Here is a 22,525-nt window from a genome sequence, read left to right as displayed (position 1 = left end):
TTCACCTGCCTGGATAGCTGGCATCCTATGTCTCTGAGTTATTGTCCTTAGAGTTGTGACTCATGGCATGTCCTCTTTCCCTTGTCACCTTCATGCTGGGGACGAGGTGGTGTTGTTGTAAGCGGCATAGCGCACATTATACGCTGGCAGGCGACCTGAGTTCAGTCCCCGAGCCCATGTGTGGAGGGAGCGAGCTGACGCTTGGAGCTTGTTCTCTGACCTCTGTGTATGCCACAGCGTGGACCCTGCGTCCACAGCACAAATAAATGCTAAAGGCCCTCTCTCAGAAACCTGACAGGACTCCTGCCTAAGCTGCCTTGTCCCATATGCGTACCCCCTCTTCCCAAGCCATTCCCTGGGAGGGTTTCAGGGCTCAGGACCTGCCTTGTGGTTCCTGCAGCTCTTGATGAGAAAGGATGTGCTCAGGAAACACGGGGGAAAGCAGGCTTCTGTGCCCAGGCAGTCCTGGGAATAGTCCGTCACGCCCCAGACTGGGCAAGGTGGCCTAGGGTTCAGCCATTATGCTGAAGGCATTTTTCCTGACCCCAGGCCGGGTATGTGGCTGAGTATAGAACACCCCTCTCCCTGCCTGCCTCCCCAACTGCTTGCCTGTCCCGGTGCTGCCTGACTCCAACATGGAGGACTTGGGGGTGGGGGTGGGGTCTCTCTGCCCCTTGCCTATGATTCTGGCAGACTTTCTCCTCAGGGAATGCCCAGGCTGCTGAGGAAGTCCACCCCTCCCTACTTGAATTGCAAGTGTGGACGGGTAGGTGGGTGTACAGACAGCAGACAGCGCGGTATTTGCTGCTCAGCTCCTTCCTGAATTTCTCCCATTCTATTGGCCCATCTCTACAAACAGCTATGGAGAACAAACTGTACCTGACCCCCTAGTGCACAGTTAGACTCAGGTCCACACCCGTACCTAAAGCTGTGCCACTCATCCTGGCGCATCCTGCCTGTTGACTGCCAGCTCAAGTCTAGGGATCCCTTTTGACTTGCATTTCCCATTTCTTTTTTCTTTTCTATATGGTGGGCATTCTGCAGAGCCACGCCCAGCTCTACTGAGAGGGTTGAGCATCTTCTGCCATTCTTGTTATGCTTCCTCTTGCTGGTATGCTGGGCCTGTGTCCTAGTATAGAGGTGTATGGTGGGTGGTATATCATTTGCCTGAAGATCAGAATGCAAAGTCAGCCATACAGGCCAGGGAGTGGTGGCGCACACCTTTAATCCCAGCAGCCATACTAGTTTGGGGTGATGATGGTGGTGGCGCACACCTTTAATCCCAGCACTAGAGAGGAATATAAAATGGGAGGAGACAGGTCTCATTCTGAGATTCATGGAGGCAGGATCGCCCATTTCAGTCTGAGGTAGAACCAACAGCTGGCTGCTTTGTTTTTCTGATCATCAGCTTGAACCCCAATATCTGTCTCTGGGTTTTTATTATTTATGCTACAAAGGTGTTAGCATCCAGGCACACCTGGCCCCACCCCCTTGGGGACCTTGCAGGCTCACCCCTGCATTAAGGCTGCATGCAGGGCAGGGAGTAGTATCCTGTCCCTTTAAAAGGCGAAATCCAGACTACATTTTTCTCTTTTTCCTCTTTCTCTTTTCTCTGCCTCTTTCTCTCTCCCTTCTCCTTTCCCCTCTCCCTTCCCTTCTCCCAATGAAACTCCCCATGTAAGTTCTGTTTGCATAGTGTGTCTGTCTCTCACTCGCTGCGGGGCGCTACCCAACATTGACTTGGTATTTTGTGAAGCTGGGCGCCAAACCCAAGGCCTTGCACAAGTCAGATCACTAACACCGCGCTGTGTCTTCAGCCCCGGTTTGTCTACTGTTCACAGCAGGGCCAGCGCCCACTCTTGGAGGTGACAACACAAAGGTGGGTATTCCTGGGGACAGAATGACAAGCATACCACCAAGAGTTTTCCTCCACACTTTACGTAGAGATGTGAGTTCAGGACTTCACATCATGGCTCTGTCCATCCTCTTTACACAGAGGTGACACAAGTCACTGACGGGTCATGCGAGTGCCCCTGGAGAAGCCACCACGGGGGTGTAAAGGTCAGGTGTTGCTGTGGGATGTGTGGGAGGGAAGTGTATGGCTGGGTGAGGCACAGTGATACCCACCAAGGTGCCTGAAAATGCTAAGGAACAAACAAAAGATCAAACCAGATGACCCTAAAAGCCATAGGAGGTTGTTTGGGAACCCCGGTGCCAGGAGTTACCTCCCAGAGAGGCCCATGAGGCCCCTAAAACAAAAAAGGCTCTGCCACAGTTGCTGATTGCCTTCCAGAACCCAGTGACAGGACCCTATTGCTGACGAGCCTACCCGATTGGAGAAATAGCCGGGCCTGGGCTAGAGGTGTCCCCTCCCTGAGAGCTAGCTCCTGTAGCGCCAGAAGTTTCTACTAAGGATGCTGAGGAAATTAAACCTTGAAGTCCTGCATGCTTGGTGATGAAGTGCCAGGCAATATGCACTGGTATCCAGAGTGCCCACGTGGCTGTGGATAGAACCACGTTTCTGATTGGACTGGAGGTCTGCTTCACAGGGAGAAATTCATATCTGGCACAGAGAACAGACAATCTGTGACCAGGGAAGTCAGGGGCTCCAGGAGAGAGCAAGTGCTCTGGACCGGAAGGTGCTGGCCCACAAGTTTTCTACTGTAGGTCACTGCAGTCTGTATCCATTTTGCTAGTCTTCTGTTCCTGTTTTTGTCCAGACTTGTCAACAGCTGTGTTCCAAAGACAGAGGAGTGTCCAGAGGGTACCAGGGTTCAGAATTTCTGAGAATAGTCAGACATCTCTCTCACACCCCCAGCACAGCCCCAGTCTCAGGGACCCTTGAAAAAGGAGGCAGAAGGAAAGTAAGGGTGGGAGGAACGGGCGGAGGATAATCTGTGACTATCCTCTGGGTCAAACCCTGCTCTGAGAGTTCACTTCACGTGCAGATCATCCCAGCTGGGCTTGGTGACTCCCCCACCCAGAGGGGTGTGGGGAGCAGAGCCCCTCATCCGAGTACCCAGCTCTCTATTACTCATATGCAACTTTACCCTCAATGCATGTGGCCTGGGCAAGGGGTAGAGCATATGGAGAGGGACTCGTGGAGAACGGCTCCATCTGTGTCTCTGTGATCAAGCAGAGGCATGGCCTCTTCTTCCTTCTTCAGACTAATCAGCCCTTCTCCCAAGTCTCTCTGAATCACATCACTGGCAGTACAGGGCGTTCCTGCTCTCTCTCACCCCCGCCATATGCTGGAGCCACTTTCTTCACCACACAGCACCTTGCCGTACCCAAACCTCTGGGTCTTTGATCCCAGAACGCATCCCTTGCAGGAGCCTCTCACCAGGATGACACAAAGGTCTGGTTTGTCTACTTCTCACCACTGGGCCAACGGCCACGGTTGGCGTTGACAGCATACAGATGGTACTCAACAAACATTGGTCCCTTTCATTCTCCTCCCAGCGACTTTGTTTCTGTCCCCAAGTCTGGGAGAGTGGCAAAGATGGAGGCCGCTTGTTGAAGTACAGAAACAAGACTTTTATTCGCTAATGGTGCACAGTGAATTCCTTACACAATCAAGGAAATGGGCTCGCTCCTGGGCATCAACTCTTTTATCAAAAGAAAATCTACACTTCTTAGCCCCGTGCTGGCAATGTCCCTGGACCCCAAACTAAAGGTTAATGGGGTGAGCGGTGAGCACACACCACTGAAAACCACAATGCCCCGGGGACTTTAAGCGGCAATGGGGCTGGGTCTGAGCCAGCTCACACCTCCCCTTACAATGTCACAGAACAGGCCTGAAGGCATGGGGGAAGGTGGCACACATCAGGGTCTGTGCTCAGCATCCATGACATCCAAATACTTCGCTTCAATGATTCGGGGTAAGAGATTGTACCTGCAGAATAGAAGGAGACGCAAACTCAGTGATGGATGGTTATAGCAGGTCCACACTGAGCCCAGCAGTGGGCGGAGCCCTCCCCACAGCCACCCAGCCTGGGCATACCGGATGGGAATCATGGCAATCATGATGACAGGAAAGACCATCTTCATGTAGGACAGGGAGCTCATGCCAAAGGCACAGAGCAGCAGCAGCTGCAGGATCTGCAGGCCTGTGAAGTAGTGGATCTTCCTCTGGGGCACTCTCCGGACGTAGTGGGTGGGTGGGTAGGATGTCTGTGGGCAGCGGCAACCTGGTGGTCAGGGACGGCTGTGTTCCCACATCCCCTCCCTGACCCAGGCACCCACCTGCTCCTTGAGCAGCAGGGCCACTCGCGAGAAGAGCTGGTTGCCATCCAGGGAGGTGAGCGCGATGTAGAGGAAGAGCCCATAAAGCACGGGCTTGGGGATCCACTGCAGTGGGAAGGGCAGCAGCAGGAGAGAGAGCCCTACCAGGACACTGGCGCCCAGCGCAGTCAGCCGGGTCTCCTTAACATTCACAATCCTGCGGGGGCCCAGAGCAAAGGCTACCTGTGGGTCTAGCTAGGGCTTCGTTGCCTCTGAGCCCTTATCTCTAAGCCACATCCTTTCCTAGGTCACCTGCAGCCCAAGGTTGTCCCCCTCTGACCTTCAGGTCTACGTGGCTCTTGCCCTAGGATCCTAGGGATCACTCGTACTCACGTTTCATAAATGTGCCCGTTCTCCACACGTTCCTCCACTAAGGCCAGTGCCCGCACATGCAGCGGGGAGTGGGGGTAGGCGGCGTGGATCCAGGGTAGCCCGAATAGAGACAGCCCCGTATTGATGATGGCCAGGAGCAGGAGGTCCCAGTGATAGGCAGTGCCCTTCACCAGCCTGAGGTAGGTGGGCACACATGGACAAGAGTCCTATTGGCCATCAGAAGTCTGGGACCCTGCCCTACCATCCCACAGCCCTCAGTACCTGTTCTCTGGAGCATTGACCAGGGCAGCCACCAGGTTCTGCTCAATGAAGAAAAGCAAGGAGAGCAGGAAACCAAGACCCATGGTGCTGCCAATGGCCTTGAAGGACAGAGAGCGGATCTGTGCCATCTCAAAGAGGCTCTCGCTGGGGTTGTATCTGAACTTGCTCACTGTAATATGGGACAGGCTTGGCTCACAGTTCCCAGGGAGCAAGGCCATGCCGCCCCCCAGCTCATCCCGTCCCCACTCACTCTCAATTTCCTGGAAGCCATAGGAGCCGATGAGGGAGAAGGAGAGCACCGCGATGGGCAGGGCACAGTCAGACAGGGTCTCACGGACCCATGGGTGCAGGTAGGGGCTGGAGGTAATGGGGGTATCAGCGTGGCTCAGGGGCTGGCCGGCCCTTACCTCCCACCCACGGGTCCCCTCATTTCTTCTGAGGGGGTCTGGCTTCAAACTTGAGATCCTCCTGCCTCCGCCTCCTGAGTATTGGGATCAAGGGTGCTCCCTTACCTTTTCTTGAACTGGTAGAGGGTGTAGCCCAGCCAGAGTGTGCCCAGCATGATAAGGAGACTGAGCACGGCCGTAGCCTGGCCCGAGTGTGTGCTGCTGGGGCTGCTAGCTGTGGCCATCTCAACGGGGCTGGGCAGGAGGCTGGTGTTGAGCCCAGAGTGAAGGCTGGTGTTGGGGCTTCTGCCAACGCTCAACAAGCTGGCCAAGGATGAAGTCTTTTTTGTGTGGTAGTGGTGACCATGGTAGTACTTCCAGAAGACTGTGGGACAGGTCAACAGACCTAAGCCGTCTGGGATCTGGGAGGCTGGAGCCTAGCTTCCTTATTGATATAAGGTGGAGGGGTGTCCTAAGTGAGGTAGGGGATGCTGAAGGGAAGGGAAGGGACCATAAAGGGGGAGAGCTCTGGCCTTTTCGGTCAACCAGGAACCATCCCGTGCCCATCTACCTTTTGTCTCCCAAGTCCACTACTGCCTCTGCTGTAGCTGACCTCACCCCACCCTGCCTGGCCCATGCCTCTGTCCCCTCTCTGGTTTTGCCTGGAGAAGCTCCTCCCCTTCAGCAGTACTGGTGCGGCTGCTGCTGTGCCACCTTAGCTTGACACCTTCTTCTCTGCCCCATCGAGCATAGCTGAGAGCCTTCCCACCTCCAAGCAGGTCCCTCTCTGGGTCAGTATTCACTTGGTCTCATTATATAGCTTTAACTGCCCTCAAACTGAGAAATCCTCCTGCCTCTGCCTCCTGAGTGATAGGGTTAATTAAAGGCATGTACCACCACACCTGACTTGCACTCACTTTTGGCCATGCCCTTGACAGCATCCAGAACAAACGTGATGGAAATGAAGAAGGCAATGATTTCTTCTGTTGACCTGCAAAGCAGTGATAACGCCTCAACATGGGTGGGGTGGGGAGGGGAAGTGATTACTGAAGGAAAGGCTTGCCTGAACTTCTGTATGGACCATCGCCATGAAAGAGTGCTCCCCCACGGGACCACGCCCAGGAAGTCCACCTCGGCCTATGGGAAGCACACTATCTATCCTGGGGTTATAGGGCCCTGGCATGAGGCATCTGACCCACACCCCCAGACACTGCAGCCCAGGAGCAGTCACCTCTTAAAGAGACTCATAAGCAGGCTGAGGTTGAGGAAGGCGTACAGCGCGAGGAAGAAACTGTTCCACAGGCCCGTCCATGCATAGAAGGCATTGAAGTCAAGGTTGTAGTCGTCACAGATGACTCGGATCACTGCAAACAACGGGGCAGGATGTGCCGTTAGGGCTGGGCTGGGCCGCAGGACTTGGGCCCCATCTCCCATTTCAACCCCACTGCACCCTGGATGTAGATGGCCAGGGGTGCGGTCGTCAGCAGGATCACCAGCGGCTGCCCAGAGAAGAGTGCATACAAGAGGCCTCCGATGCTCTGCCCAGCTATGGTCTTCTGCACATCTGTGGAGGTGACAGGGTCAGGGCTCACCCACAGCCCAGGGTCCGGCCTGGTGCATCCCTACCATCCCAACCCCTCACCGATGGCCCCGTTCGTGTTCTCATCATTGAGGGATCCGAAAGCAATCGTCGGCAGGAGGCAGGCGAAGTAGAGGAAGAGCGTGGTGGTGACATATTTGCCCACAGTCTTGCCTTTCCCGATGATGCCTAGGAACGCGGGACAGACAGCATTTGCTGGAGACGCTGGACGGGCACCCATGGACTCGGGGCCTGAAAGGCTGAGCTCTGGCTGGGCACATACCATCGGTGAAGTCCAGCGGGTACACAGGGAACCGGTGCGTGATGTCCGCCCAGATGCCCTTTCCAAAAGGGAAGAAGTCCTTGCACTTCGGAGGCTGGGAGAAAAGACAGATTCCCATGTTAGCTCTGGTTGGCCCGCGCCCCTCCCACCGCCCCAGCTCTCTTCTGAACCTGAGGGTGTTTGTGAGTGTGGAGGGAGCTCATGCTGTGTCCCGTTGCTCTTGGCATCGTCATGGTGAGCAGCTGTCTCTGATGCACCAACTCCTCCTTGAATTCCTCTTCCGTGCGTGTCGTCAGGAGCTTCTGGCGGAAGGTGATGTCTGAGAACATGGTGGCAAATGTGCGTGCCACCTCCATCGCAGTCTTGGTGCTTTTCTGGGAACAGAAGGTGCTGCGGTTACACCTCCAGCTCCTTTAGCGGAGGACGCCCTGTCTTTTCTGAGTGCCGTCCCGCACAGGCAGCTGGCCGTAGGTTGTTCCCCTAAGCTCAGACATTAATGCACCTTGCCACTATTCCCACTAGGAACTACTGTGGATCTCACATAGCTGCCTGCCTCTGCCTCCTACGTGCTGGGATCAAAGGTGTGTGCTACCACATTTTAAATGATTTATTTATTCTTATTTTATGTGCACTGGTGTTTTGTATATATGCCTGTGTGAGGCTGTCAGATCCCCCGGAACTGCAGTTACAGAAAGTTGTGAGCTGCCATGTAGGTGCTGGGAATCGAACCCAGGTCCTGTGGAAGAGCAGCCAGTGCTCTTAACCACTGCACCATCATATTCTGCTCTGCTCCATAGCCGTGGAGCCAGCCAGCTACGGACTGAGACCCTGAACTGAGGTAAACCTTCCCTCCTTCAAGCTGATTCTGAGTTCTCCATCACATGGCTTGTTCACTCTCTAGCACAAGTCTCAGGAGGCCCCTCTGTCAGCTGCAGGGCAGCAGTCCGGGCTGTGTCTACTGTGTGTTCCTGAGCAAGAGCTCCGTGCTGGTGCATCCTGACTTGCCTCAAGTGACTGGGTACTAAGGCTATTGCTCCTTCCAACTGTTCTGGCCACACTGCCAGCTGCCACCCCTCTAACGCGTGAGGTGCTCACTTCTCTTCTAGCACAGGAATATGATGGGCAGTATAGCTTTAAGACTACTGGAAGGGAAGCCTCCTGTTCCTGTACGCAGAGAATCCCGAGCAGGCTCCAGAGTCAGGCAGAGTTATCTAAAAGCTAATGAAAAGGGATGCTGTGGAGAAGGCCATAATGCCAGGAGGACTGGGAGTTCGAGGCCAGGCTCCAGTCTGTTTCTGAAGAGGGCAGGTGTGGACCAGTGACAGAGCACCTGGCTCGCCATGTATACACAGGGCTCTGAGGTCCATGCCCGGCACTGGGGAAAAACAGAGCTGGCTCGCTATGCATACACAAGGGCTCTGAGGTCCATCCCCAGCACCGGGGGAAAAACAGAGCACAGTGGCTAATGAAATCTTATCTATCGCATTAAATATTTAAAGCCCTTCCATAGTTTTGGGCAGAGAATTACAGTTGCCTATTCAGGATTTTAAACCTTTCTCTTTATAGGGAGAACTCCCAGACTGGACCAGCGACAGCCTCCACAAAAGCAGGGTAACCGACTGGGTAGTGGATGGCTTGGGAGGCAGAGGTGGGTGGATCTCTGTGAGTCTGAGGCCAGCTTGGTCTGCAGAGTGAGTTCCAAGACAGCCAAGGCTACACAGTCTCAAAAAACCAAAAAGAAAAAAAAAAAAGAAAAGCAAACAAAAACAAACATAAAACAAAACCAGCAGGATCTCCTTGCCCAGGTAGCATATGGCCCAAGAAGGGCAGGAAGCCAGCCAAAGAATGGTCTAATGTGTATAGTCATTCTATTGGGACTTGAATCTGGGGCCTTGTACATGCTGAATGCATGGTGGGTCTTACCAGTCTACACTGCCAGCAGCCTGAATCTGTAATCGTTAAAAGCCCGCTTTTCAGTAGGAAAGGCAATCTTTTGGGCATTTCCAGGGAAATTCAGATGCAATGGGGACTTTGCAAGAACATCTCTAATAAACATTGGCTAGAGAGGAAGAGCAGGCACTAGGAAGCCTGTAGAGAGGTTTCCAAGGAAACGGCAGAGCAACCAGGAGACCTGCCTCACAAGGCACCTGAGACTGAAACTCACCATCTTGGGCGGGGCCAGCACCAGGATGACAAAGCGGACCTCGCAGGAGTTCTCCCCCCAGTTCTGGGGTCGGACCAGGCGGCTGATGCACACGTGCCGCTTCTGTAGGGCCTTCAAGGTACAGCTGCGTAAGACAGGAGGACAGACAGACAGTTGCCACCCTGCAGAGCCTCTAACAGAGGTTACCAGGGAAAACAAAAAGCAGCTAACAACGCATCAGGAACTCTGGTATCTGTGGTATGTGTGTGGTACACGTACATACATGTACACACAATACCCAAACACATAAAAAAAAAAAGATTGAGCTGGAGAGATGGCTCAGGATAAGAGCACTGGCCACTCTTCCAGAGGTTCTGAGTTCAATTCCCAGCAACCACATGGTAGCTCATAACCATCTGTAATGAGATCTGGTGCCCTCTTCTGCACAGGGATACATGTAAGCAGAATATTGTATATATAATAAATAAATCTAAAGAAAAAAAAAAGACAGGAGGAGACAGTTCTCAGCCAGTATCATTCTGAGGATTCCTGAAGGCAGGAACGCCATATTCAGACTGTGGTAGAGGTAAGAGGTAGTGGCTGGCTGCTTTGCCTTAAAAAAGATTGAGGGGCTGGAGATATGGCTCAGCGGTTAAGAGCACTGACTGCTCTTCCAGAGGACCCGGGTTCAATTCCCAGTACCCACATGGCAGCTCACAACTGTCTGAAAATGCAGTTCCACAAGATCTGACATCTTCACACCAATGCACATAAAATAAAGTTAAATAAATCATTAAAATTAAAAAATAAATAAATAAGTAAAGATTGAAAAGGACAGAGTGTTCATATCCTCTTTTCTCAAAGTGGAGGTGCCACAGTTGTGCCATTGTGTGGAGGTTCGTCTCTGCAGGGACGTGAGATCCCTGGCTAGCTCCAGGGTAACAGTAGGGGAGCAGGTGTGGTGGTGGTAACGGCAACTCACACGATGCAGAGCCATGACTGCTGGTACTGCACCCCTCGGACTGTGGCGGTGACTCCCTGGATGGTATCCGAGAGCAGGTGGACTGAGGATGGAGGAAAGGATACAGGAGAGTCAGCCAAGCCGGCAGGGCTGTCACGTGACCCGGCAGGGAGCTGGCCTTACCTTTGCTCTCCGTGGGGGCCCCAGCATCTGTAAAGAGCTTGTCCATGAGCAGGTCCAGGTCACAGTCGGGTTCTGCATGGTTGGGGTCCTGGGCGAAGCGGCTCAGCATAGTCCGAAGCACGTCATCCAGCGAGGTAGCTGTCTCGTTCAGGATGATGCTGGCCTGGGCCAGGAAGCCGTCTAGGTCCCGGTGCGCACGGACCTCTTCCTCGAAGTTCTTTAACTTCAGATACTGTAGGGATCCCAGGTGCAGATGCACAAAAGCCTGAGTTAGACCCTTGTCTCTCTGGCCCCCACCTGCCCTCTATGAATGCCCCTGCCCACTAGGAACGATATCCAGGAGAGAAGGCTCAGGTTTGGGTTAGTTTGAGCTATGAATGCCTGAGAACATGGGAACGGCACAGCAGATATAAGGGAATCAGCTTTCTTAAACCCTGACTGGAGACCCAGCACAGCCCCGCAGGATGGGCCTTACCTTGCGGGAGGTGTGGAGGAGCACACAGCCACCGGTTGCTGCTTCAATGTCTGGAGGAACAGGGAGGAGAGCTCAGTATGTTGCCCCACCTCTTCAGGGCTTCTTAGCAGAGCAGGGCCACCTACAGTCCCCATACCAGATTTGGAGGGCTGTACATCAAGGTTGACGTTGACAAAAAACCGGATGCTCTCGCCAGACACAATGGAGGAGTTGACGGTGTCGAAGGCCTCATCCCCCAGGCTGTCTTCCCGGACTTCAAGGGTATCATCCACCTCATTCTTCAAGTATCCCTGAGTTGCAGCTGTCACCAGGAGAGACCATCTATTAGTGTTATACACCATAAGGAGGGCTGAGACCCAGGCATGGGTACCTCTGCTCCATCACCTGAGTGCACCCCTGATAGTAAGAGGCCTCCTACCAGTCAAGGAAGGATCTTTGGTTAAGGGAAGCAAATGCTGGTCCTACCTGGTCCCACTCAGACTGTAGCAGCTGGCACACAGAGCTGAAGCTCATACCCAGGGGTCGTCTGTACAATTTTACAGTTTTATTATTTGAGACAGGGTTTCTCTGTAGTTTTGAAGCCTGTCCTGGAACTAGCTCTTTTAGACCAGTAGCCTTGAACTCACAGAAATCCACCTGCCTCTGCCTCCCAGGGCATTTTTCAGTTTTAAGAACCAGGGCTCACAGGGTGGTGGTGACGCAAGCCTTTAATCCCAGTACTTGGGAGGCAGAGGCAAGGACCTCTGTGAGTTCAAGGTCAGCTTAGTCTTCACAGAGTGTCCCAGGGGGCTGGAGAGATGGCTTAGAGGTTAAGAGTACTGACTGCTCTTCTAGAGGTCCTGAGTTCAATTCCCAGCAACCGGCAACCACATGATGGCTTACAACCATCTGTAATGAGATCTGGCGCCCTCTTCTGGTGTGTGGGAAGCAGAATGTTGTACACATAATAAATAAATAAAAAAACAAACAAACAAACAAAAAAACAGTGTGTCCCAGGGCAGCCAGGAGTATTTCACAGAGGAAATCCTGTCACCAAAAGCAAAAAACAAGACAAAACAAAATAACAACAAAAAAAGGAACCAGGGCTCTCTGTACTATTCTGATCCTTCAGTTTAAGTTTAATCCTAACATTTGGGAAACAGGCAGACAGATCTGTGTGAATTCAAGGACAGTACAGGAGTTCAGGCCCCAGCGCCAATGCTGGGTAGCTCACAGTTGTCTCTACTGCAGCTCCAAGGGATCTGACACCCTCTGCTAGCCTCGTACACATATGCAGTAACACATAACACAAACATATGCTCAAATAAAGTCTCATTGGTGGACACTGGGCGGGCGTGGTGCATGCTGTTAATTGTAGCACCCAGGAGGCAGAGTTCTGAGTTTGAGGCCAGCCTGGTCTACAGAGCGAGTTCCAGGACAACCAGGGCTACACAGAGAAACCCTGTCTCAAAAAGCCACATATTGAACGTGTGTGTGTGTATGAGTATGAAAAAAGATACAAAGACTGCTTTCTTCCAGAGTTCTCGGGCTGGGAACCCCAAGGAAGGTGAAGTTGCTATAGATCCAAGCGACCCCCACCTTCCCTCCCTCATTGGTGCAGGGTTTACAGCCTCTCCTCCCAGGGAGGGCAGGTGAGACTGAGGGAATAGCGTCAAGGCTGAGACTAAGTTCAGCAGTTGAATAACACCCAGGAGGCAAGAAAGCCTGTGAAACAGTCAGAAGATGGAAGGCCTCCTTAGTCCGGCTCCCACCACACCCCTTCCAAGATGCAGCAGGAACTCCTGAGCACAGGCGCTGTGGTCAGTCCTGTGGCTTCCACCACCTTCCCAGACCCTTTACATGAAGGTTTCCATAACATGTAAATCACAGCCTGAGCCAGCCTGTGACCTTCCCCTAGGCCTTGGTGCTTCAGGCCACTCACAGTCAGACCTTGGGCTGACAGCTAGGGTCATAGGCATGCCCACTCTTGCCCTATGTGCCAGCAAAGTGACTCTCCCTCCAGGGGCATCTTTAGGCTCATCTGGTACACTCTTCCTAGACAGAGTTCTGCCTCTTTTCCAGCCCAGCCAGAACCTCTTTCAGACCGTCTATGGACACTTTTAGGAAAAAGGCCTTTGTAATTCAAACCCCACTAGTGACTGACAAACCCTTGCACAGGGACAAGTCAATGGCATGCCCACACCTGGCAGCCAGTGACGCGCCCTGACTCACTTCCACTCCTGCCCTTCAGCGTCCTCTGCACATGGATATCCTGATGATCACCCTACCCTATCCCAGGCCCGGAACTATTGAGCATATATTGTAGAGGACGTGGCAAACACCCTCCTTAAGGCAAGCCTGGGCTGGGGACGGAAGCCAGGTGGCACAGCCCTGTTTAAGAGGCAAGAGGATCAGAAGTTCAGCGTTCCTCAGTCACATGAGCTATAGGCCAGCCTGGGCTACACGAGACCCTGTCTAAATAATTATCCACCCTCCAGTCCCAGTCTTGCGTCTGCTGTCATTCTCAGCCCAGTACTTCCTTCTCTACCTGGAGCTGTTTTTTTCTTAGTCTTGGCTCTCAGACCCCTTAGGTCTCCGCAGGCCTCCTGCCATGCCATTCCACATAGCAAAGCCTCAAAGATAACCTGCCAGCAAAGCCAAACAGTGGTGACGCACGCCTTTAATCCCAGCACTCGGGAGGCAGAGGCGGGTGGATTGTGAGGCCAGCCTGGTCTACAAGAGCTAGTTCCAGGAAAGGCTCCAAAGCTAGGGTTAAAATATAACTTGCCAGCTAGCGACATGACACAAAGGCCCCTCATGCTCTGGGCACCTGGATGAAAACACAGCATCAGGATGCCTAAACACTGTGCCACTAAAGAACATGGGAGAGCTGGGATCCAGTCAGTGTGTAGAGTATGTGCCTACCTCATGAAACCCAGAGTTTTCAAACCCCAGTGCCCGATAAACCTGGCTTGGGGGCAAAAGCGTAATCTTAATACCTGAACATAATTGGAAATTCAAGATCATATTTGGCTACATAAGGAGTTTTAGGCCAGCCTAGGCTACATAAGATTTCTTTCTTAAACAAAACCAAATTAAAACAAAAACCATAGAGTAGACATGGCAGCATGGAGCCAAAGGCAGGGAAGAAGCTAGACCAGTGGAAGCGGGACGATAGCAGCCTCTCTCTTCAGGGCTAAGTGGGGACTGAGCAGTCAAGGCATGCATAGCGTGTAGCATAGCCTAAAGCTGGCCAGATACGCAGGGTCCCGGAACGGTGAATCACAGGAGAAAGCAGCAAGCCGTGCTGGTGGCCATCCGCCCTCCCCGAACTTCAGCACCCTTGGATGCTGGCCACTGGTCAGCTTCATCAGGGGCGTGCCCAGCAAGCCACACAGCCTCCAGAAGGGCGCTGACCGCTTCAGTACCAGGCTACACAAGCCACTTCTGCTTGGCATTTCCTGGCTGGTGCATGGGTGGAGTTCTCTAGAGATTTCTAATCATGGGTGCTTTCCAGATACGCACCTGAGAAGTACTCACTGGGGTCGTCAAGGTGTCCATTCTGTGACATGGCCAAAGGACAGTCTTCTACAAGAGAAGCCAAAGAATTGTCACCACCCCCAGACAGTCTCTTGTGCCCTCTTCCACTCAGCCCACCTGACTCAGCCCTGCCCACTCCTTACCCTTCCTAGGAAGACCAGGCCAAGGGGCAGGGGTCTCCTGCAGTACCTAGGGAGGCCAGTCTTCATCTAGGGTACTAAATCCCTTAGCTCCTCTACTAGAGGCTGCCGAGGTATGCAAAGAGCGTGAAGGGTGCTTAAGCGGGTCAGTTCATCCCTAAATCATCAGTACTCAGCTCACTAACCCAAGCATCTCTGACTAAGCCCTGTCCAGCTCTGGAGGAAGGCAACTGGAACTCGCCTCCTTCCTGGATCCCGCCCTGCCACGCCCAGCACTTTGGGGTCGGGGGAGTGTCTTTGAGCCTCTCAGATCTGCCCTGGTCCCAGGGCCCACACGTGCCCATCTCAGGAGCTGTTTTCCCGACCTCCCCAATCTCCAGGGGTCACCTGGTGGACCGTCCCAGCAACCGCCTCCATCCCACGGCGTCACCGTGGTCCTGGGCCTCCAGAGAAGAGCCATTGGCCCAGAAAGTAGGGGGCGGAGTGGGTATGCAGAACGCACTGAGGTTTGTGGTACTATCCGGATGTTTGTGCGAGGAAGGACTCAAAGGAGGGGCCGCATGCACGAGAAAGGAATATAATCCACACTCGCAGGCCCTGAGAATGAGGGGACGGGCAGGATTCGGAGGCACTAGGGGCGGTAGCAAAGAACAAAGCACACCAAGAGCAGGTGAGCGACCAGACGCACCCGGCTCTGGTGGGTCTAGACTCTAGGCGGTGGCACGCTCGCCGGTGCTGAGGACACCGCAGCGCCACCCAGCCTACTTCCTAGTTCCCCACCCTCCGCCCCGCCGGTTACGTTTACATCTTTCATTCAAATATTGAAGGTGTGTCCAGGCGGCGAACGCAGAACAAATAGCAACGGGATGCCCACGGCGTCCCCGACCGCCCCTTGCCACGAGCGCGCACTGGGACTCGGGCCGCCTTCGGTGGAACCCCGCCGGAGGCACGAAGACCGCACAGCCTCTCGCCCACCCGGGTCCGCGCTGGCACACATGCCTTGTGGCTGTGCCCCGGGATTCTCACCCAGGACTCCGCCGTTCCGGGTGGGCTCGCAGCGGTAGCTGATGATAAACTCACGAGCCGTGCGGCCGCTTCCAGCCGAGGTCGCGCGCTCACCCGCGACGTCTGCTCCGGATCCGTGGCACCTCGCGTGCGCAGGCCCAAGCGTCGTGGAGAGCGGGCCCGGGAGGGACTACGAAGTTTCGGAACAGTCCCAAAGCACGGGGCTACTCATCCGCGCCCCGAAGGCACGGGCGCGTCCGCCTTAAAAGCGGACGGAACTCCGCCCCTACCTTAGCGGGCTGCAGAGCCGCCCACAACCGCCCTTGCCGCGCCCCTTTGCCCTTGCCACGCCCCCGACCGCTAGGGCGGTCCCCGGCCCCAGCCCACGCTGCTTTGTGCACTTGCCCGTGGGCTAGCGCCCTAAGCCGCCCCCGCTCGTTCTGCTGCTGGCGCCCGCCCTGGGTTCCTCATCTCTCCCTCAGGTTAGGACACGGTGGCGGGGTCTCTGGAGAGCAGGCTGCGGTGAAGCACTTGCGGGTTGCCAGCACGATGAGCACCTCTTTCCCCGACCCCACTTCACCCCGGCCCGAGCCTTCGAGGCTTTCAAGAAAGAGATTCTACAGACCTCGAGCCTCGCTCTGAGTCTGAGGCACACCTGCCACCCCTCTACCACTCCGCGGTAGATAGGCTCCGCACAGAGTAATTTCCACCGTCGCTCTACCGTGAGAGGGGGCACAGAAGGCAGGCATTTAGAGTGTTTCGGGAATTGGTATATAAGGTATGATGAACCAGGCAGGCATTAGGAGCGAAGGCATGGAGGGCCCCCGAAGTCTCCCTTCCTCACTTGCACACTATTCCAGGATCCCCGCCCCCAAGAACCCTGTTAACTCAAGGATAGCCACAGTCTGCTTTGGTTGGGGGTTAAACTTAAATCCCTGGGAGGAGAAGCTACAGGCCATGTTGCTCCACCTATCCATAGGACCTCCTTTCACTATCTTCTAGCGTTCCAGCCCTATACAAGCTTGTGGAGTTGCAGGATGGAGATTCAGGAAAGCTGAAGAGCCAGGTAGGATGGCAGACACAAGTCCCGGATCCTTCTTTCCCCCTCAGGCATTCTCGTCCCAATACCTGGTTGTTCCAAACCAGGCTATTCCAGGAAACCTCTCGCGACAGGGGTAATGACTTCCCCACCTCTCTCCTTACGGAGGAAAAAGCTCATTTCCCCGCACATGCCTGTGACCTCCTCTGCACACGTCTCTCTAACTTAGATGAACTGAGGCACTGAACCCTCCACCCTTCAGCCTCCTAGGCAGCACCTGTCCTGTGCTGTGAAGACCAGAGACTGAGGGCAAACAGATGCTGAAGTCCTCCTGCCTTTGCTTTGGTGATAATATGAGCAGGCAGGTTGAGGGACCCCAAAATAGACACACATCCCCTCTCATTCCCCCTCTAGAGTCTCTGACATCACTGTATTCCAGGCAGTGACTTTCCAAGTTACCTTAAGCTCTGCCTGCTCTTTGTCAGTTTTAAACTCTGGGGTGAGACGCAACTGTTGAGTATCTCATTTAAAAAAAAAATAAAACAAGAAAACAAGACAGATGTGGCAGCACACACTTTTAGTCCCAGTACTCTGGAGGCAGAGGCCAGCCAGGGCTACAGAGCAAGTTCCAGGCAAGCCAGAGTTACACACTGTGAAATCTAATCTCACCACAAAACAAAACAACAGCACAAACAAAAAACAACAACAAACAAAAACCCCACCAAAACTAAAAAAACAAAAGGGTAGAGAATCTGCTCACTAGTTCAGAGCACTTACTGCTCAGCTGGGCTGGTGGTAGTGCCGGGTGCCTTTAATCCCAGCACTTGGCTGACTGAGGCAGGAGATCTCCGTGAGTTCAAGGCCAGCCTGGTCTACAAGAGCTAGTTCCAGGATGGGCTCCAAAGCTTCAGAGAACTACAGAGAAACCCTGTCTCAAAAAACAAACAAAGAAACAAAAAAAAAAAAAAAAGAAAAGAAAAGAAAAAAAGAACACTTACTGCTCTTGTAGAATGCCTGGGTTTGGTTCTCAGCACCCACACACTGGCTTGCAGCTGATGCCTGCTTCTGACCTCTGCAGGCAGTCATGGTGCACGTATGTAATATGCAGGCAACACCTCCATACACATAAAATAAAAATAAATCGATCTAAAAACCACTCAAAACAGTAAAAACTTTTATAATGGGGGACTGACAACATGACTGAGCAGGTAGTAGCTCTTGCCGCCAAACCTAACGACTTGAGTTCAATCTCAGGAGCCCACGTGTGGAGGGAAGGAACCAATCTCACAAGCTGTCCCCTAACCTCGACCCTCCACATGCTCTGTGGTACATGTTTCTCTCCAAAAAATAAAGAGCTTTCATAAAGGAGGGGCTCAATGTGTAAAAGTGCTGATCACGCAAGCCTGGTGACCTCTGGTCACCTGGAGCCCACACAGAGGTGAAGGGAGAGGACTCACTCCAGAATTGGTTTCTGAGTCAGGCACACAGCTCCTTCAAACCAGAAAGTCACCTGACTCCAAATCCAGGAACAAGCCTTACCTTTTCAAAGCAGCTTGAATTGGCTCATTTGCATCTCCAGCCTTGTCCACTGTGTCTCCACCTCTGTCATTCTGTAAGCCACTTTTCCTTCTGGTGATTTCCCTCCCACTCAACAAAGAGAATCACACTCTGTGACCTGGGAAGTGGGGCTGCTACCCAAGCTGGCTGCAGCCTGCCCCTGGCCTCATCCTACCTCCTGCTCCTAGGGACGTCACTCCACCTGCAGGGACTGTCACAGCCCCTACACCACTACTGGCTCCAACCTGCCTTGCAGCCTCAGGAGCAAGTCTTCAAGTCTCAGAGACTTTTCGTTCATCTGTCCTAGAGCCTTCCTTGGCAGGCTCTCCTGGTTCCGGGGTGGGAATACTGCCGCTCATGCTGTCTAGCTGCTGTCTGGTTCCATCTCCCTGGCTAGGCGTGAGTGCCCGACAGCAGCCTGTGTTTGTCCTTCCAGGGCACAGGGTGGAGAATAGGAGATGTGTAATAAACTGATAATGTTTTGAACACACAGTGTCTCCCCATATACATATTCAGTCTCATGCAGGGCTTTCATGTCTACATGGCTTGTTAGGGAAAGAGTCAAACAAAGATGAAGACAGTTCTGGCCTACACCTATAATACCCAGTGGTATTTCAAGTCAGTGATTCCTCCATTTCCACTTAGGTATAGGTTGCCAGCTGTAACCCAGGTAGAGGTGGAAACAGAGGCAGGAGGATTATCAACAAGTTCAGGGTCATCTTCACCTACAGAGAGTCTGACACCATCTTGAAATATGTGAGACATTGTCTCAAAAACAATGTGGGCCAGACATGATGTGGCACAGGCCTTTAATCCCAGTACTGGGGAGGAAGAGACAGTCAGTCTCTGTGAATTTGAGGCCAGTCAGGTCCAATAGAAAGTTCCAGGACAGGCACAGCCAGGGCTATGGAGAGACCCTGTCTAAGGAAACCAAAACCAAAACCAACCAACCAACCAACCAACCAAAAAACCTCCACAAAAAACAAAATGCAACATAAACTAAACAAAAAATGTTAAAATGGAGGTGTGTGTGTGTGTGTGTGTGTGTGTGCATGCATGTGTGTATGTATGCATGTATGTCAGGACTGGGAGGGGGTTGTGGACGTGCACTAATGTGGACACACATGGAGGCTAGAGGTCAACCTTGCCCATTAAAACTCAAGTGCTGTCTTCCTTGTCTTTGGGAAAGGCCACTTACTGACTGGTACCCGAGGTTGCCAGTTAAGCAAGGCTGTCAGGCTCTGCCTGTCTCCACAGCCCAGTCAACTCTGGATTACCAGCTCAAGATAGGATACCCAACTTTTTGCTTTTTACGTGGGTGCCCTGGAGGGAACCCAGGCTCCATGCTTGCATAGCAAACACCTTATTGACTGACCCATCTGTCTCCCCAGTCCCCGGAAATGAGTCTTTAGCTAGAAAATTCCACGAAGATTTTAGTCTTAAACTGAAACAGTGTTCCTTATCCGTCCATCTTTCCTTTTCCTGTTGTCCTTATTTCTCTGTTATTTGTACATCCAGCCAGGCATGAAATTTCAGAGATGCAATTTCTCAAAAATGTGAAACAATGAGGGGAAAACTTAACTCCTTCAGGAAAGCAGCAGCCACTGCGGGGTAAGGCGGACACATACTCAAGCTGCCGGGTTCTTTTCTCCTTTGCAGGTTTTTACCGATATGAAATAAAAGTCCTTGTGCCTCATGCTTCAAGTTGACCAGTTTAGCAATTCAGAGGCTTTGAAGAGGGAAAGGAGAGTAGTTTGTTGATAAACACATTTATTTTCCTTCGGATTTCTAAAGAATGAAACATGTTTGGCAGTGTGTCAGGAATTAGGTTTTTTTCCGTTTTGGCTTTTTCCACTTTTACCTCCAGGTCATCCCCTGGGCTCAGTCTGGCCAGTTGTCTTGTCATCAACTGTTCCTTCAAAATGGCTCCTTGTTTGGTACACGTGTTACCACCAACCTGGGGCAACAGGCCCTGCCTCCCCCAGATGAGTCTATTTAAAGGGGTAAAGAGGATTGCCAAATAGGCTCCCCCCGACACTGGTGCACTGGGTGTACAAAGGAACGATACAGTCAGGTAGTGGTGGTCTTTTCTCCATCTGTGGGATGGTGGTGAATTACTTTGCTTGTCTGACATAGGGTTGATGTAGCCCCAGCTGGCTGGAACTCGCTGTCTAGCTGAAACTAGCCTCAAACTTAGAGACTCACTTACTTGTGCCTCCCAAGTGCTGGAATTAAAGTTATGTGCCACCATACCTGGCTAATTTTAATGTACAGAATAATAATAATTATTCTATTTATTATATGTGTATGTGTGGCCTGCATGTATATCTGCACCAGGTTGATGCCTGCAGAAATGAGAAGAGGGCATTGCATCCCCTGGAACTGGAGTTACAGATGCTTGGGAGCCACCATGTTGGCGCTAGGAATGGAACCTGGGTCCTCTGCAAGAGCAACAAGTGCTCTTAACCACTGAGCCATCTCTACAACCCTATTATTTTTGAGACAGGATCTAATGTAACCTAGATTGGTTTTGAATTCTGTGCTGTTGAGGATAACTTTGAAGTCCTGATCTGCCTGCCTCTGCCGCCCCTGGGTGCTGGGATTACAAGTACCACCATGCCCAATTTATTTAGTTTTGAGGGTGGGACCCAGGGCTTCTTGCCTGCTAGGCTGGTACTCTAACAACTCTATGCAACCCTACCCTGAGAATGATGGTTTTTGGTGTGTGTATGCTAGGCTGGCACTCTAACAACTCTATGCAACCCTACCCTGAGAATGATGTTTTTGGTGTGTGTATGGTGGATGTGCCTGTGCTCATGTGCATGTGTGTGCAGGTCTATGGCAGATGTCTTTTCCCACCCATCAGCTCCCAAATAACTGACTCAGAGACTGAATCTTAATCATAAATGCTTGGCCAATAGTGCAGGTTTGTTACTAGCTAACTATTACATTTACATTAACCCATTATTGGGGGCTGGAGAGATGGCTCAGTGGTTAACAGCACTGGCTATTCTTCCAGAGGTCCTGAGTTCAATTCCCAGTGACCACATGGTGGCTCACAACCATCTGTAATGAGATCTGGCGCCTTCTTCTAGCGTGTGGGCACACATGGAGGCAGACTATGGTATACATAATAAATAAATAAAAATTTAATCCATTATTCCCCCCTCCCTTTATTTTTGGTTGTTCGAGACAGGGTTTCTCTGTAGCTTTGGAGCCTGTTCTGGTACTAGCTCTTGTAGACCAGGCTGGCCTCGAACTCACAGAGATCTGCCTGCCTCTGCCTCTGCTGGGATTAAAGGCGTGCGCCACCACCGCCCGGCTCATTATTTCTTATCTACGCTTTGCCACGCGGCTTGGTACCTTTTCTTAGTATGGCACGCCCATCTTGCTCCTCTCTGCTTCTGTTCACGACTCCTCAGCTCCGCCCTTCTTCCCATCACTCTCAGTTTGACTCTCCCACCTGGTTCTAGGTCAGTCAGCTTCTTTATTATATCAATCACAGTGACATATAGTCATACAGTGTAAAGAAATATCCCACACAGGACAACCTTCCTCTGTCAAGTTCATCAGTGTCGTTCACTCCCCCACCCCCATCAACTCCTAGTCCCTTGCCTACTGGAACTAGCCAAGTAGACTAGGCTGGATGACTGGCTGCTCAGTGAGCCTCGGGGATTTAACCTGGTTCCACCTCTCAGTGTTGGTGTTGCACGCATGTGCCACCATACCCAGATTTTTCTTTTTTTATGTGTTTGGGTGTCTTGCCTGCATGTCTATTTGTGCATCCCTTGTGTGGTTGGCTCTCCTGGGACTGGAGTCACAGATGGCTGAGATGGCTGCTCTGTGGGTGCTGGGGATCAAGTCCAGGTTCTCTGGAACAGGAGCCATCTCTCCCTAGCCTTCTAGGTGGCTGAAGAACCGTCTTTTTGACCCCAGATTTTTTTTTTTAAAACTTGAGTTCTGGGGATCGAACTGAGGTCCTTAGACTAAGCCATTTCTGAGAATTTCACACAATGGATTTTGATTATATTCTTTCCCCTTGCTCAGTTTGTCCCAGATCCTCCCCCTCACCCAACTTTATGTTCTCTCACATGAAAAGCAAAGCGAAAAAGCACCACGCAAGACTTTGTGCAATGATCTGTGCTGGTCAGCTAATTACTCCTGCCACAGTGTTATAGAGAGAAAGACTCATATAGCCCGGCCTGGCCAAGGCTGACCTCGTGATGCTACTGCCATGTTACCTGGATGACAGGTGTGTGCCACCATGCCTTTAGAAAGCTTTTAGTTTTCCTTTCCTTGGTCAAAAATCATTATAATTATTAGCACAATGAAAAATCAAAACCAAAACCAAAACCCCCTATTCTTCCTCTAACTTGT

The 22,525-nt window shown here is 52.3% G+C and overlaps 1 protein-coding gene across 2 annotated transcripts; it reads right to left on the bottom strand.

Annotated features, from left to right (window-relative positions):
• Positions 1-3,531: 3,531 nt before the first annotated feature.
• Positions 3,532-15,800, bottom strand: Slc4a11 (solute carrier family 4 member 11). 2 transcript variants are annotated; one of them, XR_005976043.1, is made up of 20 exons: positions 15,574-15,800; positions 14,393-14,455; positions 11,025-11,189; positions 10,889-10,938; positions 10,414-10,645; positions 10,252-10,333; positions 9,291-9,414; positions 7,297-7,500; positions 7,127-7,220; positions 6,907-7,032; positions 6,715-6,828; positions 6,496-6,628; positions 6,182-6,255; positions 5,391-5,649; positions 5,129-5,235; positions 4,879-5,047; positions 4,618-4,791; positions 4,246-4,441; positions 4,004-4,190; positions 3,532-3,895 (listed from the first exon to the last, which is right to left on the bottom strand). XR_005976043.1 is itself a non-coding variant. In XM_041670632.1 (20 exons), the coding sequence occupies exons 2-20, from the start codon at positions 14,436-14,438 to the stop codon at positions 3,826-3,828; spliced, it is 2,589 nt and encodes an 862-aa protein (XP_041526566.1). In that variant the 5' UTR covers positions 14,439-14,455; positions 15,574-15,799; the 3' UTR covers positions 3,532-3,825. The 2 variants fall into 2 exon arrangements, 1 of the variants encoding a protein (XP_041526566.1); XM_041670632.1 differs by having other exon boundaries at positions 4,004-4,173; positions 15,574-15,799.
• Between the last annotated feature and the right edge of the window lie 6,725 nt (positions 15,801-22,525).

This window comes from Microtus oregoni, unplaced genomic scaffold, assembly GCF_018167655.1.
Source record: "Microtus oregoni isolate MIOR12 unplaced genomic scaffold, Mior012 000020F_ref0000438, whole genome shotgun sequence".
In the NCBI taxonomy this organism is placed as follows: Eukaryota; Metazoa; Chordata; class Mammalia; order Rodentia; family Cricetidae; genus Microtus; species Microtus oregoni.
The sequence above is the reverse complement of the archived record's forward strand: the minus strand, read 5'-3'. Positions and strand labels throughout refer to the sequence as shown.

Coding starts and splice junctions, on each gene's coding strand:
- Slc4a11 (XM_041670632.1), bottom strand. CDS start 14,438: ATGTCACAGAATGGACACCTTGACGACCCCAGTGAGTACTTCTCAG. Junction 6,629..6,714: donor CCTGGCCATCTACATCCAGG/GTGCAGTGGGGT, acceptor CGTTGTTTGCAG/TGATCCGAGTCATCTGTGAC. Junction 6,256..6,495: donor CTTATGAGTCTCTTTAAGAG/GTGACTGCTCCT, acceptor ACTGCTTTGCAG/GTCAACAGAAGAAATCATTG.